The sequence below is a fragment of the Mercenaria mercenaria genome, chromosome 6 (assembly GCF_021730395.1).
Source record: "Mercenaria mercenaria strain notata chromosome 6, MADL_Memer_1, whole genome shotgun sequence".
Taxonomy (NCBI): Eukaryota; Metazoa; Mollusca; class Bivalvia; order Venerida; family Veneridae; genus Mercenaria; species Mercenaria mercenaria.
In genome coordinates this window covers 14,322,179-14,341,963 of record NC_069366.1, presented here as the reverse complement: position 1 = coordinate 14,341,963, position 19,785 = coordinate 14,322,179, and the positions used below count along the sequence as shown (strand labels likewise).

General features: G+C 35.0%; 1 protein-coding gene across 1 annotated transcript; it reads left to right on the top strand.

Annotated features, from left to right (window-relative positions):
- Window positions 1-17,275: 17,275 nt before the first annotated feature.
- On the top strand, window positions 17,276-18,769 carry LOC123550661 (piggyBac transposable element-derived protein 4-like). The gene has a single exon (XM_045339087.2). The coding sequence runs from the start codon at window positions 17,276-17,278 to the stop codon at window positions 18,767-18,769; it is 1,494 nt and encodes a 497-aa protein (XP_045195022.2).
- The last annotated feature ends 1,016 nt before the right edge of the window (window positions 18,770-19,785 follow it).

Genomic DNA, 19,785 nt, shown 5'->3' with positions numbered 1-19,785 from the left:
GCCTGCTTGAAGCTGGCAGGATCATTTGACATAACGACATACGAAGGAAGGCAGTTTCAAATTACAACTGTATCAGGAAAAACTTTAAATAATTTGCAGCGGTGTGAATCTATCTGTATGATAGTAGATGCATAGATGCATTTGACGAATAACCCTCATGGGGCGCTTAAGGTATGACGATAATGGGATTTCGGCTTAGCAGAAAACAACTTTGCATAAAGTATTGTGTCTTTATCGTAGAGGTACCATTGTCCTTGATAATCGTCATGAACAGACTTAATCAAACCGAGTCTGCCATTATTCTTCTTGGTTGCATTCTTTGCTTCCAAAGGATCTTTTTACAGATTTTATTTACACAGCGGACGGCCCTTTGTTGGACTTTCATAATTTTATCAATAGTACAATAAGTGCAAGGGGACCAGACAAATAAAGAGTATTCAAACTGCGGTCTTACAAGAGTCTTATATACAAGTTTTCTTGCTATTCTAATTTTTGTGATGATATTCCTAAGGAAAAAACAAGTTTTGTTAGAGGTAGACGTTATTCTATTCATATGTTTGTTGAGAGAGAGAGAGAGAGAGAGAGAGAGAGAGAGAGAGTATCAGAAATATCCAGGCTTAGGTAGTTTTCATCTTGAACTGTCTCTAAAATGTGTACATGGAGTATATTCAGTTAAAAGTTATTTGTCCCTCTGTTCTAGCTATGTTTAAAACGGTAGATTTACTGGACTTGAACTCAAAATCCAAATCCAACTTTTCTTCCCATTTTTGCCAGTCTTTCTAAGATCTAGTAGATAATGGGAATCGTCCACCATATATTAAATTGCTAGGTCAACAGCTGTGTCATCTGCAAAAAAACGAAGGTTTAACTGAGGGCTTCCGGGAGAAGCCCTCAGATTAAACTTCCGTTTAATTGTCGTGCATTGACAACAACTTAAATATGATCGCAGGCTGACATGAACTGGAGGTACCACTGACCCATGAACATATCTACTTTTCATCTATTGCGTGCGTTTTTGTGCATTCGTGTGAAAAAGTATAACCAGTTTAAAAAGTTATCGAAAGTTATGTGAGCATCCGTTTCCCTATACCAAGCTTTTTAAATGATGTAAACATACACTTTTTCTGTTTGTTTCGGTTATACTTTTTCACAATAATCCACTAAAAGCACGCAATAGATGAAAAGTAGATATGTTCATGGGTCAGTTGTACCTCAACTCCATGTCAGCCTACGATCATATTTAAGTTGTTGTCAATGCACAACAATTACAATGCATTTCTTTGAAACCAATGAAAATATTGTAATGGAACTTCACATAAACGTCTAGGAGTATAATGAATAAACTCTATAAGAATATTCTAAGCTCTGATAGCTATTTGTCACAAATATTGTCTACCTTTTAAATCGACTATATGATGTAAAAGGAAACTATCATCTTCAAATCTAAACATAAATTCTGTGAAAGAAGCTGGACATAGGGTCAAAATATCTTTGTGGTCCTTCAGTGTGCTGACTATTAAAATTATTCCTATGTGATCTAAACATGGCAAAAAACGCCCATTTTCTTACAAATTTGCGATTTCAGCAATGTTCAGTGATATGTGTTGAACAAAATAATAAATATGTTTACAAAAAAACTTAATTCCTTACAATAGATAAACCATCTGGTAACAAACAATTTAAAGTTTTTCAGATTTTAGCCAATTTGAAAATTTTCATAGTTGCTTAGGTCATATAGGGCTTACATGAATTTTGTCTTTTGTCAACAAACAGACGATTCTTTTGAAAAAGTCCAATTTACCAAGGTAAAATATGTTGAAAAGGCTACTGCTGGAAAGAAAACAATCTCTACTATCCATATTTATGCGTCAAAGTATGGCGAACATATCTTAAAATATGAAAAAATCAAAGAAGTCACTTTCAGGACTGTTAGATGCATGACTGTCTTTTCATGCATAGCATTTAACATAAATAGGTTACTTTTCCTTTGCACTTATATAACATGGACAGGATTAGGATTAACAAACAGTGTTCACTCAACAATTTCACTATATAAACATACTGTTTCCCTTGTGTGAAAAAGGCTTCAAGTAAGTCTGTACATAGTGCGATGAAACTTAAATACGACTTTCCTTGAATGTAGCAAGTACGTAATACCTTAAATGTGAAGCCGTTGATCCCATATTTTTTGTAATTACACTATATATGGTTATTTGCATCATATTTCCTTAAAACTCTCTAGTTTCAATTTCGTTAATACACGGGGTCCCTCTCAGTCGGCGCAATTTTGCCTCACAAGATCACTCTTGACTCTGCACCCGGAATGGGAACCCTCTTCGACAGAATTTACATTAAACATGTTGGATTTCCACTTGAGGTACCTTTAACATTCCACCGTATAACCAAGATAGACCTTTAAGTATAATTATGATATACGTTGATAAACGTACTTTGTTTAAGGAATGATATGAATATAAGTAAAAGAACAAATTTATTACACTTGTCATTAGCAGATGCGAAATACATTAGAAATACAAGTTTGTAAAAAATTATTATCTCCTCTGTACAACATTTATCACCTCCCCATCGCCTATACTTGTTGCCAGATAGACTGAAAGTAAATTAGTTCCGATGATGCAATTTTTAAAGCTATCTTTGTTTCATTTTCTTGAGTATCATGATATGAATAAAATGAGGTTGACAAACTGGAAACTATATAGAATCAAATGAAATACGTCGCTTTTTAATGATTTTCATATTAAAAGGAGATAATTGCAAAATATCATGAAGAACAGTGAAACACACGTTTATTACAGGGATGAAACTTTATGTAATGGATCATTTTATCTCTAATAAAGAATATAGAAAGCGGAAAAGACTCTCAAATTGTTCGCCTAGCTATACAGCTGTTGCCAGTTGACACTACTCCTCTTTTTTACTACCTCCTGTCAAACTGAAGAGAAGTACATAGAAATTTAGTCAGGGACTGGTTTAAAAATAAAACAACCAGGGGTATTACCTGGATGTTTACTTTGTAACAAGTACAGGGAATTTAAAGAAACATGCTGAATAAGAAAATCCTTAGCAAGAGAATCATAACTATTTCTTAAATACTTTTGGTCTGCCTCCTTGTACTTAATTTTACATTTTTTTTAAATCCAGTTAATACCCTTGTTAGTTCTTAGATAATGACTAGCGGGAGTAGAGTGCACTTGAACTATAACTATGTTTCTAATCAATTTTCAGTTATCTCCGTTACTGTACTTGCATTTGGACCTTAAAGTAACTTTGCAGCAACTGAAGGAAATGTAAAGAAATTTGTTATAATATTATGCGACAATAGGAAGGGCAAAGCATTGAAATAATCGATCAATGATAATGCCTAAGATAGGCCTAACGACATATTAAAACAATATCGACCGATCGTCATGACTACCTCAAGATTAGTCGAAATACACTTGATAACATTATCTAAATGGTGATCAGTCTGCATAAATCTACTCTGATATAAGTTTATTCAAAAGTAATTTCATGTAGTGATCAGGCTTTTTGCTTAATTTACTCTAGACACTTTTAATGATAAAATGGAAATTCTGTCCAAACACGTGATGGAAAACGAACGCTTAGATATGCATAACGAGGAACTTAAGGACATTATTAAAGCTGTAGATGTTTTAATGAACCGGTTTGTGAAATCAATGCAAGAGGAGTTTCCGCAAATACAGGTGGATCATCTTCGTTTGTGTGGCAGTATGGCTGAGAAAACAAGGTTATGGAGCTCGGTCGAAAATGAAACACACGGAAGGCCTAAACTTGAGTTTGATTATCTTGCCGTGTTGAAATCGTGGCCAAACTGCGGGGAACTTCGATTTAAACATTCGGAAACTTGTACAGGCTTGATGACAATAGAATATGAAATACACGACAAAGAGTCTGCCACTGGTAAAACCAGTTTTCTTAGCAACAGCATAAAGGATGCTTTAATTCTTAACTTCATGGCTTCTGTTGATCTTAAATGCAAGAGAAATTTCTGTCCACAATACGGTTATATAAGAAGATCTTTTGGTGGAAGAACACAGTGTTATGATTATGAAACCACAAGATCGACAAAGAAAACTCAGATTCAAATTATTTCAATGACATAATGAATGAAACGTGGCTTTTGGAATGTTCCATAGAAGCAAATGAATGTTCAAATACTGATGATATGTGAGTGCAGTTGTAGTTTCCGTTCGGAAACCTGATAACTAATCAGTATATGTGAATGTTTCAGTCGAGCCAAATAACTGAAAGTGCTGTTAGAAATTTAAGTTTCATGTAAATAATATACAAGAAATCTTTAAATGATAAAAATGTTATTTTCTGTCTTTGGGCAGCTGCTTTGTCTGTTTAAAGCACAAAATTAAAAGTAATATTGAACTTCAAATTTTTTAACTTGAAATACTTTTCTTTGGTGTCTACTTTAACTGTGAGAAATAAGCTATGATCTGTACATACATGTATGTAACTTGAACAAAACACTTTCGTAACTTAAACTGAAACATGCTTTAGGAGCTGTTAAATACAATGTATCAACTAACAACACCATTCTGTATTAAATGGGTATGAATAAATGCATAAAACATGGATTTTCTGCGTTCTTAGTGTCCAAATTAATAGCCATACTGATATTTGTCTGTTTGTCACGGGCTTAACGCCGTTTTTTTTCAAAAGTATCTCACCTATGTATCGGCGGGCAGTTAACCTGACCACTGTTCCTGGATTCTGTACCAGTACAAACCAGTCTCCACAAGTAACTGCCAACTTCCCAAATGAATCGGGGTAGGGGATTTGTTTGTTTATTTTGGGTTTAAAGCCGTTTTTCAACAGCATTTCAGTCATGTAACGGCGTTCAGTTAACCTAACCAGTATTCCTAGATTCTGTGCCAGTACAAATCTGTTCTCCGCAAGACACTGCCAACTTCCCCACATGAATTATCAGAGGTGAAGGACGAATGATTTCAAACACAATGTCTTTTATCAAATCGTCACGGAGAACAAACGCCCCGCCCGGGGATCGAACTCGCAACACCGCCATTCGTAGACCAACGCTCTCCCTACTGAGCTAAGCGGGTGGGCGGGATGGAGGAAGAATGATATCAGACAGAAGTCGTTCATCAAATTGTAATGTTCGAGGAACAAACTCATGACCTCGCGCTTCTTAGAACTACGATTTCTCTTTTGAGCTAGGCGGGCGGGGCCGCCATATGGTTTACACCAAAAACCGTCCAAACACTGTTGAATTATTACAACTTACCCCAAGCTATCATATTATATTATTTGTTGTTTAAAATGTCATCAAAGTAAAGCAATGAACTAGCTTTGAGGAAACGTTTGCAACTGAAATAAGAGAAGCACGAAATTATTTCGCATACATGTATTTGCTCTTGAAATATCATTCTTAACCATCGTGGTCTCTCGCACTTCGAACTTTTGATCTCGCGCTTCAAACATCGAATTATCTAGCGATAGGCGAAGCACGAGACGTAGATAGTGATATGCAAATATGTGTGTTTACATTTTCACATTTATTTATCATAATTTAAAATTTAAATTTTTAAGTCGCACATTCTTGTTTTCTTGCAATAAAAATAACTCATTTGAGATATTTTGTATACCTGTATATTACATTCTTTAATGGTTTAGGTGTAATTTAATCATTTTCAATGGTATTTGTCAACGAGTTATTTGGAAAATAATTGTCAAAAACTGAAGGAAGCTTGAATGTTTTTAGGCTGGCGAACTCGTACATGTACCTAGCCTATCATCACAAAAAACGAGAAAGATCAGCAATCCTGAGACAGACAACGCAAAATTATATCAGGTGTGATTTAAATAGTTACGTCATGTTTAACAGATTTACCATGCATTAAACTTGCATGTTTCAATAAATCTATATTTTTTTCAATAATTTTATAATCATATTTTTTAAACGAAAAAGACTTGAAAAAAAAATCAAGGCGTTGGTACTGAGCCGTGGAAGACTTAAACATTATGCCGTTTTTGCTTTCTAATTCTATAGAAAATTTGGGATTATAACATCTCTACGGATTTGGCACGTTTTAGTTTAGAGTTTTTTGGCATCCAAGTTGTAATAAATGAATATAATAATTCTAAGCCTAGCAGCTTCCATGATACCATGTCCAGTTATAGAAGACACTGTTGTGGCAACACTGATAAGCTAACATATGTATTCAGATCAGACGACACGGCTGGTTTCGCACATCGTGGTTCATATCGGCCAATCATCGAAAGGAAAATTTTATTAAGCACCAATATCCAAGGAGGAAAACATGAATAAAAAACCATTTTATGTTAAGCCAACGAGCAGCTTAGGAGTTTAGCAACTTGCATGTTATATTATCCAGTAAGTGAAGTCACTAACGTGTCAGCGATGTAAGCAATTAAATGTGGTCAGTTCAGACTGCACGACTGGTTTTAGCACAACGGGACTTATCTCAAAGTGTCATCGAAACGAGTAACTATATTCGAAAATGTATTAATAAAAAAGCCCCATACAATTGGAAATAAATTAATAAAACATCTGTTAAAGCCTATCGACCAAGAAACCTTGCAGTCCAGCAGCCTACACGCTATCTTGTGCTTCAACGATACGTCAGCGATATATAAACAAACATATGAACTGAGATCAGACAGTATCAGTCAAATTTGGCCTATCATCAAAATAAACAAAAACAATAAGTATAAACTTTCAAATGAAATAAATTTATAAAACAGTTAAGTTTATCGGTCTATCATTTAGCAGTGTAGACAATAGTACGGCGGCCAATGAGGTCTATCATGCACCCCTAGACTTTTTTCATAAGTACCAAATTGTTCAGCCGGACCAATTCTTTCAGAATCAAAAATGTTCCCATGAAAAAACTCTTTTGAACTATATATGATTTCACTGTTTCCATGGCAACCGTTCATTTTTGAAAAGGACGACCATATAGATGATAATCAGTCATATCTTGGTCAGTTTTAGTGATAGAACAATAAAAATGGAGTCAAAATGGAGCTAAGACATTGGCCTTTAAGAAGCAGCATTTTTATTTAATTAACTAATTTGCATATTCTGGAATATTAATGAGAATGTTAAAAAAAATAACAAAATTTTGTTAAAAAATAACATTTCCTAAGTTTCCAATCAATTTAAATGTACTAATGAGCTTTGTTCTGGTCTTAAAGTCTCTCAGTGCTTTGTAATATATTATTTTGTTACTTTAATGGCAAATTTGTTTACTCAAAACTGGATGTGCTTAGCTAATTTGCATAAAATGAACCAGTGTCACAAACAACGAATAAAATTCTGAAACCCCTTAAACTGAATAAAATGTTATAATTGTTATCAATGAAAAACCAATTCTTTTGTGGTCTATAATGTTTGTAAACATAGAATTAACACTTTAATATAGGAAGAATACAAATGTAACATACATTACACATGTTACGTTACCATTTCAACAACCTTGTTGTATTGCATCAATTATTCAGAAAATATTCCATAATAATACAATGTACTTTTTTACTTGTCAGAGTGTGTGATATGTTTTCCGTAACACACTTTAAAATATGTTACCACTACCATTGCTATTTAAAAAAGATATTTAAAAAGAAGTTGAAGCCCAAATGGTCGCATACTGATTTCTTTAAACTGTTAGCTGTTAGCTTTAAGAACGTTTTCTTCTGTTATTTCAGAAATAGCCCAAAATATATATTGCACCATCCATGTATCTCTAATTTTAATTGGAATTTCAATAAAACACGCAATAATATCCATCTGTGTATCCATAATATGATGATCATACAACATTTCAGTCTTCCTGTTAATGAAAGTCAAGCTTAATAAAAAGTACTTTTTTGAATTCTAGAAAAAGTAGCATTAAAAGAACATATACAAAACCAACCCTAGCTTTATAGGATGAATCACAGGGTCCTGAGTGAGATATCTGGATGAGGCCTTTGCTCTCCGTGACGATTAAATAAAGACATCGTGTCTAAAGTCAGCTAAGTAGAAGCAGACTTACACCCACCTGTACAATACGGAGAACTTAACACTTGCCTGCAGAGAATTGAGTAGTTCCAGTACAGAATCCATGGACACTTGTTAGGTTAACTGCTCAACATTACATGACTGAATATATGCTATATAAGGTAACATTAAAGTGAAAATATCGTAAGTAACACCTTAATCAAGACGTGCAGAATTTGATTCTAGTAACACTACTGCCTCATATTGTGTTCATTCCATATTTTTCAGACATTTCATCTAATTTTAAGTTCAAATTTTAAATAATCCATAGAATTATTTCACTATAACGGAACACAGTTTAAGGTAGTGCTAGGGGTATGAGGGCAGTTTCACATTTCACTACATCTAACGAACAGACATAATCAAATCAATTCAGCTATTATTTTGCTCAATTGTGTTGTTATTCCTCAAAAGGATGAGCTTAAAAACAATTGCTATCCCTTAAATACTCTTTAAGTGCCATATGATGGTTTTAAATAGTCTCCCCGTACTCACTTTCAGTGTTGTTTGATTTTGGGTCCTTTTGTACTAAAATAGAATTCCACTTAAGCCAGTGCTAGGGGGCGTAAAAGTGCTTTTCACACTTCATTACCTCTCATAAACTGCTGGTCCAACTGAGTTTGCTATTAATTTGTTTGGTTGCAATCTTTGCTTCAAAAGTATCTTCTTAAAGTCTATTGCGAAATGTTTTCAGCAACTCATTAGTGTCGTTAGTTTAAACATATTTTATTGCTTATATATACATGTATATATAGAGAGACAAGACATTTACGATATATTGAAAAGCAAAAGGGTTGGGCCCGAGTTCTTACAACATTAGCGATCGGCCCTTCCCTACATAGAAAGTAAATATATATTGTTATTTAGTAATGGCATAATTTTAATCTATTTGTAACATGCATACATTATAGCAAAAAGAAAAAAATACACAAAACGTTGACATAAAACGTTGAGATAGAAACATAATTTGTCAGTAACTTAAACAAGTACATATATATAACTTTTGATAAGGCTTTAGGATTAGTGTCGTTCATACAGCACTCAGTATCTTTCTGTCAGTTTTGAATACTATTATGTGATTGTTTTCCTAACAATTTGGTTTTCACAGACTTAATATCATTCACATTCTTTACTGCTTTTTCCAATTTTATAAGTTTAAATCTAAAGATTACTTGAAGTACCTGAAATTTCATATTTTTTAGTTTTTGTTCAGTGCAGCTTTTCAACAGTGAATATTTCATCAATAAGTCTATGAATATCTCAATACAATTCATGCGTTTCTGAAACTAAAAAACACGTAAATAACTGCACTGATGCACTTCAAAATAATACAAAACGAGATAAATATTCCATTAAAACGATTTCCATGAAAGGAAGCCCCAAATTGTAACTCTATTATCAGTGTAAGAATGTTAGCAGGGATGTATACATTATTAATATATACAGGATATATACATGAAAATATATAATCAATGTAAAATGTAAGTATTGACAACAATATTGAAACCATCAAATTAAAGAACAACATATTTAAGAAACAGATATTTGTATAATTAAACTGATCGATGCATTAATTCAAAATGAAAAAAGGAACATTGAATGTGTAATGAATGTTTCAGATGATTTCTTTGTTGACAAAAGTGAAGAAAGAATGTTAGAATTAATACCTTAAAGTTTTAAAAGATCCATGATATCATTATATACAAATCAATGGTTCAGATTTCTTCATATATATTTCTGAATACAGCAAAGTACAGTGGTAACGTACTTTAAAGAGCCGTTATGGAAAAAAAATATCATTGCTTGGAAAGTATGCGGCTGTACTATTTTGTAGAAGTATTTAACAACTTGATGACTAAATATTCCTCTACCATTTTCTGAGAAGATAAGGATACAATAAAACAAGATTACTGGAATGGTAACGTAACATGTGTAAGGTATGTTACAAACAGATTCCTCCTTCAAATAAGTATTTACATTATATTTTCATGTGCTACAGCTTAAATAACACAAGTTTATTGATCACAGTTTAGTTCATCATGTTGTTCAGTTTTAATTTTATCTTGTTTTCAGAGATGTCTGTTTCAGCATAGATTAATTTAAGCAAATTTGCTGAAATACCTAATGTAGAAACATTATTTACCTCCACAGTAATAAAATACTATTCTAGAAAACAATGAGAGACATTAAGACCAGATCAAAGCTGTCTGATCTATATTTCTAAATAATTGATGTAACAAAACAAGGTTATTTAAATAGTAGCGTAGCATGTGTAAAGTATGTTACATTCTGATTCCTTCTTCGAAAAGGTGTTCAAACTTCATTTCCAAACAATATAGCTCACATAATTGTTATTTCATTGATAACATTTAATTATATCATTTCCTTTAAGAAATAATTTATAGCAAAAGAGTGCTTTAACACTATTTATGCACGATGGGTGGTTATACGCAATACATTAATGTTTCCTTCTCTTGAGAAGGAACACTTTGAATTGGTAAGTCACACTTGATTGAGCAACTGCCCTAGAAAGCTGTTGTAATTACAAGCTGGCCAATCAAAGTCCTTGACCTTAGAAATGACCCTCTGACGTTACAACTATTCTTTCCTTATTGAGGCGACTCTTTGACTAAACGTGATCTGCGGATGACATATTACTAAACCCGAGAATAGAAAAATGGCTTTTTAAACATGCCAAAACATCTTATTTGTCACAAAGGTTAACAAACATCATTACCTTCTAATGCATGGTCAATATTATGTGTAAACAAACCCCAATGTGACCCTCTAATTGTGCGCAACATGCATCGAATGGTACTCTACATGTGGACTGACCGGCCAGGGTTTCTTAATTGCCGTATTTACTCTTGATTGCCGTACTTACTCAAATGAAAGTGGTATCTGATTTACTTTGTCGTAGGATTTAAAAACTTATATGTATGTTAGCGTAAATACTTTTGAAATAGCAGACTTAACATTTTTCGGTATTAGAAAACAACATAGCTCTTTCTCAAAATTCTTTTTATGTGTATTTGGTACAGAAATAGTCGCACCCTTGGTGCAAAATGTAATGCCCCCCTGGAGTATGGGGGCGTGGGGGGGGGGGGGGAGCGCTTAAACCTGGGTATATGGAATGTCGATAAGGTAGAATGGTTTTGTCCTTATGTCCTATCATCGGGCATTGGGTTCCGAACACTGATGACCAATATTCAAAACAGACAATGCAACTAGAATTATGCAAGATGATCATTATATATTTATATAGAAGTGCCCTAGAAGAAACTTTTGCTATGCTTTAACTATGCTATGCTTCAACTTGTATTATTTTTTTTAACCCAGACGCCAATATGTTATCTTGTCCAGTTACTGAGTGACTGACACCTCTGTGATGTAAATGCAATGCAGATTAGACAATATGGCCAATATCTTTAGTTTAGAATGATAGATACGGACTAACTTGCAAGGTTGTAAGATGGCAACATTCAGTGTATACACACTCATTTTCTAGGGCTTGAGCCGGATGTACTTAGGCATGCCCTCTCTGACAATTTTGTGCATTTAAACCATACTTCAGTGAAATATTCGCCAACTATTTTGATCAAACAAGCTAATAAAATCTGAAAAGGAGATCCCTTGGGAGCACCGAGAACAAAGCAAACAGTGAAAATTGCAGACTCGGTTTGATTGAGTCTGTTCATGAGCAGTTATGGATAAAGCAACACTGCCCACGCCCCTTAGCACCGGCTTAAGCAGTATTCAAATCTTCAAATCTAAATGAGCTTAAATCAATGATCCCTAAGGACCAGAAAATATAACAGCCCGTTTTTATTCGACAAATTGTATGATTTCATTTATGCGGGATTTTAAGGTACAGTCACACATACGGATATGTGGTACGGTGCGGATGGGATTGGTCTGTGGAGGGGGTGGAGCAGTACGTTTTAGTGCGAGAAAAATTGCGAGAAACGGGGAACAAAACATTAAAATACAGGACGCGAAAAAATACTGATAGGTACGGCGAACTACGTTGAACTACGTTTTACTGCGCCTGGAAACTTGCTCAGCACGTTGACGGGTCTGCGGTGAACTACGTTGAACTGCGCTTAAGTACGGACAGGCTCGGATAACTGACTACGGCAATGTATATTCAAGTACGGATAACTACGTTTTAGTACGTTTAACTACAGATGAATTAGTTTCAACCAAGTTGGACTTATACCCCAGTCACACATACGGCGCGGATAGCTACGTTTAGACACGGGTAAAAACGTAGTTATCCGTACCGATCCGTACCTAAACCGTACCTTAAAGTAGTAATCCGTATCAATCCGTACGGCTCAGGTATGGATCGATACGGATTAATACGTTTCTATCCGTAGCTAAACGTAGCTATCCGCGCCGTATGTGTGACTGGGGTATAAAGTCACGCTCAAATGGCTACGGATCGCTAAAACTTTTGTGCACGTTCAAAAGTTGGAGAAACTTGGTATTAAGGTGTATAATTTATTCTTTGTTATTTTTCTTGTAAATGTTCTTTTACAATAAATCCCAAATCACTATAAAATTATTAACAAGAAACAGTTGAATAACTCAAATTTATGTCTAAAAACGTAGGCTAAAATGATTGTAACTATAAATATACAATTATAATAGTACGATCATGATGCTTCTACATTTTAGAAAAATCGGCAGTACTGCTCTTATACCAGAGTCACACATACGGCGCGGATAGCTACGTCTAGCTACGGACAAAACAGTAGTAATACGTATTGATCCGTACCTGAGCCGCACCTCAAAGTAGTAAACCGTACCAACCCCAACCAACACTAGGTCAAAACTTATTCAAGATTAATCCCAAACTTGCAAGTTTCTCCAACTTTTGAACGTGTACAAACGATTGAGCGATCCGTAGCCATTTGAGCGTGACTTTAGTCCAGTTGTATTGAAACTTATTCATCCGTAGTTAAACGTACTAAACGTACTAAATCGTAGTTATCCGTACTGAAACTTACCTTGCCCTAGCTGAACGTAGTTATCCGAGACTGTCCGTACTTAAGCGTAATTCATCGTAGTTCACCGGAGACCCGTCCGAGCGCAGGGCAAGTTGCCAGTCGCAGTAAAACGAAGTTCAACCTAGTACGCCGTACCTATGCGTATTTATTTGCGACCTGTATTTGTTTGTTCCCCATTTCCCACCATTTTTTCCCGTAATAACACGTTCTGCACCGTTCTTATCCGTGTCCTCCCAACCCACAAACCAATCCCATCCGCAGTTTGTCATGATTTCCTTGTCTACTGTAAATAACTTTCACAAAAGAATACTTTTGCGCTTGACACCATTGCCTTGGATTCCGGATGCAGTAGTATTTACTTAAAAGATGTAAAGTTGTTATTTTTCGGAGAAGTATCCATGATACCCCAGAACAAATGTTTGTGCATAAAAAAATTATGAACCTCGGGAAGACGTATATACCATTGCTTTTTTAGTTATATTTATTATATCAGTTGACACAAATCCAAACGAAGATGGAAATTAGACGGAGGGTAATGGCCTTGGTGAACATCGTGCTATATTTATAAAACTTAAATACGACTTCCCTTGAACATAGCAAATATCTAGTATCTTAAATGTGAAATCGTTGATCCCATCTTATTTGTAAATACACTTTATGTGGTTACTTTCACCATGTTTCCTTTAAACCGACCTACTTGCGATCTCGTTGATGCATGGGATCCCTCTCAGTCGGTGCAATTTTGTCTCACAGGATCCCTCTTGACTCTCTGCACCCGGTACGGGAACCCTCTTTGACAAAATTTTCTATCGGCACTGGTACCTTAAACTTCAATGTTAGAATTTTGAGATGGTGTTCTTATTGAAAACAACCTCTTTTTCTAAGGAAAATACATCATGGTGTTTTACTTCCTTTAATGTGCTTTTAAATTGAAAATAAATCGGCAACCCCACATAACATGCATATTTAAATTTTATTATCACATTTGCCTAAACCTTATAATGATACTCAAGTAACTTTTAAACTAGATTTTGTAATATTTGATATGATACAAAGAGGGACCATTCATGCATAGCTAGTCTGAAAAGGGGGCATTCAGCGACACCTTTGTACCAAAACCGGGCACACAAGTCTGTATCATTACTCTCCGATGAGTTACAATGATACCGGAAACATCGGTATTTTTCCATACACACTGACGCCTGACTTTCATATCGGACGCGTGACGTGATTATAGTACTCTCAAACTTATTCAGACTATTGAAGAAATTTATAGTATTGTACAATTTATTTGACCTTTCAAAACTTGTTCACGGCTTTCATTATATTCTGTTCACGCTTATAAAAGATTAACATGAAAGTCAGAAACATGTTTAGACAGGTCAGTTAAATAGTACAATTCTAGTTACATTACATGGTATACGTGTGTAATAAAAGCTTATTATCTTTGCACTCGTTCTTTAGTGGAAGAATATCATACTGCGCTCCAAAATTCGTGCAAACTATTTCCGCCGCAAAACTAGTGCATAGCTGATAACCTATAATTATTGTGATGCTATTAATGCTTAGCCTTACGTTTTGTGAAAAAAATCAAACAACACCAAATCACATGAAAATTGAACAGCACGTAAAACATGTATATAACTCTACGAAACAAGTGTCAGTATACTGATATAAACATTGAACTCCGGAAAAGGGCTGCCAAAAAAGGGTCCCACTTTCATGCCTTTAAAACCTCACCATTTTCAAAGAACTGTTACATATGTTCGTTTTGATGCATTTGCAGTAGCTTGCGAGTGTTGGAATTTTACATAAGTAGGTGGAACACAGTTTTCAGCAATTGTTTATTTTTATTTCTTTACAAATGACATTCATTTTCAAAGGTTGACAACTTTTTCAGAATATTTTAAGTATCTGTCGTACGGGACAGTACGGCAGAACATGTAATTGTCAGGTAAGATACTGGACTGGCAAAGATGTTGTTCGTTTATCAAATATTTCTGTGTTTTGATGATATACTCCTAAACCTGATATACGAACACCAGCTCATAACTCTTAACACTGAAGTTAAATTGACAGGGCGCCGGTACCGATAGAAAATGCCCGAGAAGGTTCCCGTGCCGTGTGCAGAGAGCCAAGACAGATACTGTGAGGCAAAATTGAGTTGACTGAAAGGGATCCCGTGCATTAACGAAATCGAAAGTTAGAAAATATGATGAAAATAACCACTTACTGTGTATTAGATGGGATCAACGTATTCACATCTAAGGTATGAAATACTTGCTATAATCAAGGAGAGTCGTATTTAAGTTTCATAAACATCGCACGACGTTCATCCCGTGCTTCGTATGTTTTATGCACAAACATGTGTTCAGGACGAACATTTTGATTTTCTGAGCTCCCTGACTTTGGAGTTAATTGTTTAACACAAAGGGTGTCCTGTGCGCGAACAGAGAGGGACCCGTTTTCTCATTTTCCACAGAGAGGGATCCGATATGCATATACACCGTGGAAAAATGGTATGTAAACGGCAGATTATGGAAGCAGGATGAAAAGGAACGGCTAAATATTTTATTGAAGATTCATGCATAATTAAGTTGTTTGCTATATGTTTATATAGCAATTCAGAACTTTATCATTACAACAGTAGTTCTAACTGACCAATCAGAAAGTTGCATTTTCCATTTTGGTGAAACGAAGTATTTTTACAATGTACATATAATGACTTTAGAAATAAATATCATGCTATTTCAGAAGTAGAATTAGATTTTGACTTACATTCCCCAGACGATGCTAAAAAACCACAAAACTTTGAAGTTTCATCGAAATATTATATATGGATCTAATACTTTGATTTATGTTTAAAGTTTGAGATTTTATACAAGGCGTCTATGATAAAGTCATGTAATCATTACCCAAGAAAAATCATTCCGCAATGTTTCGGACATGTTAAAATTATGAATTGCTGCGGATTGTTTAAGAAATTAAGAATACATAATCATACACAGCTGTATACTTTTTAGGTAAGGAAATTACTGCCAAATCTTACGAAATATTACTTGGCAGCATGTTTACTTTTAACAGTCTTGTTTAAAGAAAAACTGCCGTTCCCTTCAGTACCGCTGGCCTCATAAGAAACGCTTTCTCCGTTGAGAAATGCATAAAGGTTTTAATAATGCATACCTTTTACCTCATTTCGACTTCTACTACTGCTGTTGTGCAATTTGGGGAAGATTTGGTATTGCCTTATGAATCATTACGTATTATAAAACATTATACACCTTCTGTTACATTAATGTCGGAATGAAAATTTGATGACCTCTCCTGAACCCTTTAAATTTCCAAAACAGTTCTTATGATCAAAACGGAACATCCTCCTAAGTATTTCATAGATCAATTTGCATTGCTTCTAATATTCTTTCTTGAACATTAAGGTAAGCGAATATTTAAAAAAAAAAATTCTGTATTCTGGTTCAGTTTTGTATGCAATTTGTTGAGGGCCTTATTGAAGGTTGACTTGACTCTATGGCTGTGTTTTGGGTGCTCAGTACTTTCGGGAAATCTACCTTTCCCTTTTATCTTTTGTTTTATTATTTGTATTAGTGGTATTTGTAGTAGTATAGTAGTAGTAGTAGTAGTAGTAACGAAATTGCTTTCTGTACGTATTCATTATGATTCAATAAATAAAAAGAGCATTCATTTCCATCTTTATATACTTCCATACATTAAGTATATAAATGTTTCTACTGATTATATACGCTTAGGTTTTGACATACGAATAAAGGACAAACAAAGTGAAATATATCAATTATGTATAGCCACAAAACAAACGCATGTTACCACGGATATACTTGTTGATTTTACATTAATTAACTCATTCAGGCCTAATCCCTTGAAAATCCGTGATATGAGATAAGCGCTCCAAGTCGGATCCCTTATTAATGCGTGATGATAACGATATAGTGTAAGTCGGGTCCCGTATTGATGCGTGATCAACCCCTTGTTAAAAAACGTTTGATTGGTTTAAAACTATAAACACAAAAGGCTTTCCCAAATATTTAGCCAATCAGATAAAAGCTTTAACTTCGCAATGATGTTAAAAAAATATTTTGATTGGACAAGTATAATCTGTTTTATTCTTATGTAAATGCGGGAGTTTCAAAACGAAAGAAAAACAAAAATTGTAAACATGGAGAGCTTTCATGACAATGATTTTTCGGATATAGACGACACAGAAATGGAATATATGATGGGATTTAATGAAACCGTGAATGATTCAGATATTTCTATGTCTAGTGACGATGATTCTGACGACGATGTGCCTTTAGTTGACTTAATTCAGCGACAGAATGTGAACCGACGTGACGAGGAAGTGGGTGGGGTACAAGAATGGAGTGCAAATTTTAGACCGATAAATGTTAACGTTTTCAGTGGAAATCCGGGACCTTCCGTGATTATGGATGTAAATAAAACTGAAATGGAATTTTTTAATTTATTATTCACACCCCAGATGATTCAACAAATCGTGGATGAGACCAACAAATATGCAACAAAAAAGCAGCTGGAGAAACCTGACGATAAATGGAGGAACGTTACATTTAGTGAAATAAGAGCCTATCTTGGATTTCAGATTGTGATGGGGATTATTGCAGCACCCAATTTGGATATGTACTGGAGTAGTGATCCTATGTTTAGTCCATGTGGAATAAAAGAGAGAATGACACGCGATCGGTATGATAAAATCAGTAAGTACTTCCACGTAGCTGACACATCATGCAATCCGGCACGCGGACAACCAGGCCATGACAAACTTTCACATGTTCGACCGATTCTTGAAGCCGTGCGTGTAAATTTGATGGCCAATTATAAACCGCACCGTGAAACGACAGTTGATGAGGCTATGATTGGATATACCGGTCGCTTAGGATTCAAACAATATGTGCCAATGAAGCCGACTAAACGTGGGATCAAAGTGTGGGTAAGGGCGGACCCTCACAATGGATATGTGAATGACATTCAAGTGTATTTAGGTAAGGAGAACCGTGACGGAGACAAGGGTTTAGGGGAACGAGTTGTGATGGATTTAGTAACACCAATTTTGAATCGCGGACATCATGTGTATTGTGACAATTATTTCACTACGGTAGGACTATTCGAGGAATTACAACAGCAAGGAACTTACGCGTGTGGAACATTTAGATCCAACAGACGAGGAATTCCGGACGAAATAAAACAGCAGAAGCTGAAGGAACAAGGGACATCTATCACGATGCAGAAAGGAAACATGGTTGCGACAGCTTGGAGGGACAAGAAGACCGTATTCATTTTATCTACAAACTTCGATCCAACAACGCCGAGGACAACAGTTCAACGAAGGCAGAAAGACGGAAGTCAGAAAGATGTTTCTTGCCCGGAGTCTGTACGAAATTACACAAAGTACATGAACGGTGTTGACCATGCGGATCAGCTACGGGCAATGTACAGTCTAGCGCGCAAGTCAGCCAAGTGGTGGAAATATCTTTTCTGGTTTTTAGTTTATCTTGCCATAGTTGGAGCCTATATTCTGATGAAGGAATCACCAAATCACCAACAGAAGACAAGAACAGGAAAACCTAAGCCACTGACACAACTGGATTTTCGAAAGAAACTCGCGAAGCAGCTACTTGGGAACTTTATGCAGTAAAGGAAACGCGACGTGCTCAAGAAAAATATTCAGCTACAAGGCAGGATATGCTGGCCGGCTAATTTGGGAAAAAGGCGAACCTGTAAGATGTGTTCAAAAAATGGAAAGCGACGCGAAACACAGTATGGCTGTGAAGGATGCGGAGTGAATCTTTTTGTTGAGTGCTATAAGCAGTACCACGTTGAAAAATTTCCGGAGCGATTTGGGAAATAGTGCTCAAAATCAGTGTGTAAATAAATTAAATCTCTGAACATCAAGAGGGCTTGTAATTCATTAACAAAATATTAAATAAAATAAATATAAATATAAAAATCTATAAATTTACTGCTTAACTTCTCTATTTACAACAGCATCTGTGTAATGTATAAGCCGCATCATGAGAAACCTAACATAGTGTATTTCGGACCAGCATGGATCTAGATCAGACTGCGCGTAAGCGCAGTCTGGTCTAGATCCATGCTGGTCGCAGACGCGTTATGTTGGTTTTCTCATGGCGCGGCCCCTATATGGTATCATCATTACCTGTCAGTCAACAAGAATGACATTTGATGTAAATATGTTTCATTATAATGTCTATTAATTATTTAACATTTCTACATTTTAAAAAATTCAAAATAATTACTTGCCGTCTTGAAAGTGTGCTAAATTAGAAATGTGTGTTTATTGAGCCAATGCAGTGTCGCGACTAGTTATGCGAAAGTGAAATTGTGCGCGTTATTCATTATTCGATATGTGGAAAATACAGGAATATATAAAGCGCAAAGGAAAAAATATATAGTGAACATCAAGGAGTTGGTAGCAAATTAAAAAATTAAGTACCCCCTTCCCTAAAAAAACAACAACAAAAAAACAAACAAAAAAATAAACAAAAAAAAAATACACATATACATTGTACATTACTGTGTATAAGTGAAATGATTTTATTTGACAGCATGCCCAGATCTTTATTGTAAATAATGTACATACATGTATATATATATACATATATATATAGCTTTTTTACATTTTTTTCTATA

What these genes read in the sequence shown, in the direction of transcription:
- LOC123550661 (XM_045339087.2), top strand. Translation starts at nt 17,276, where the DNA reads ATGGAGAGCTTTCATGACAATGATTTTTCGGATATAGACGACACAGAA.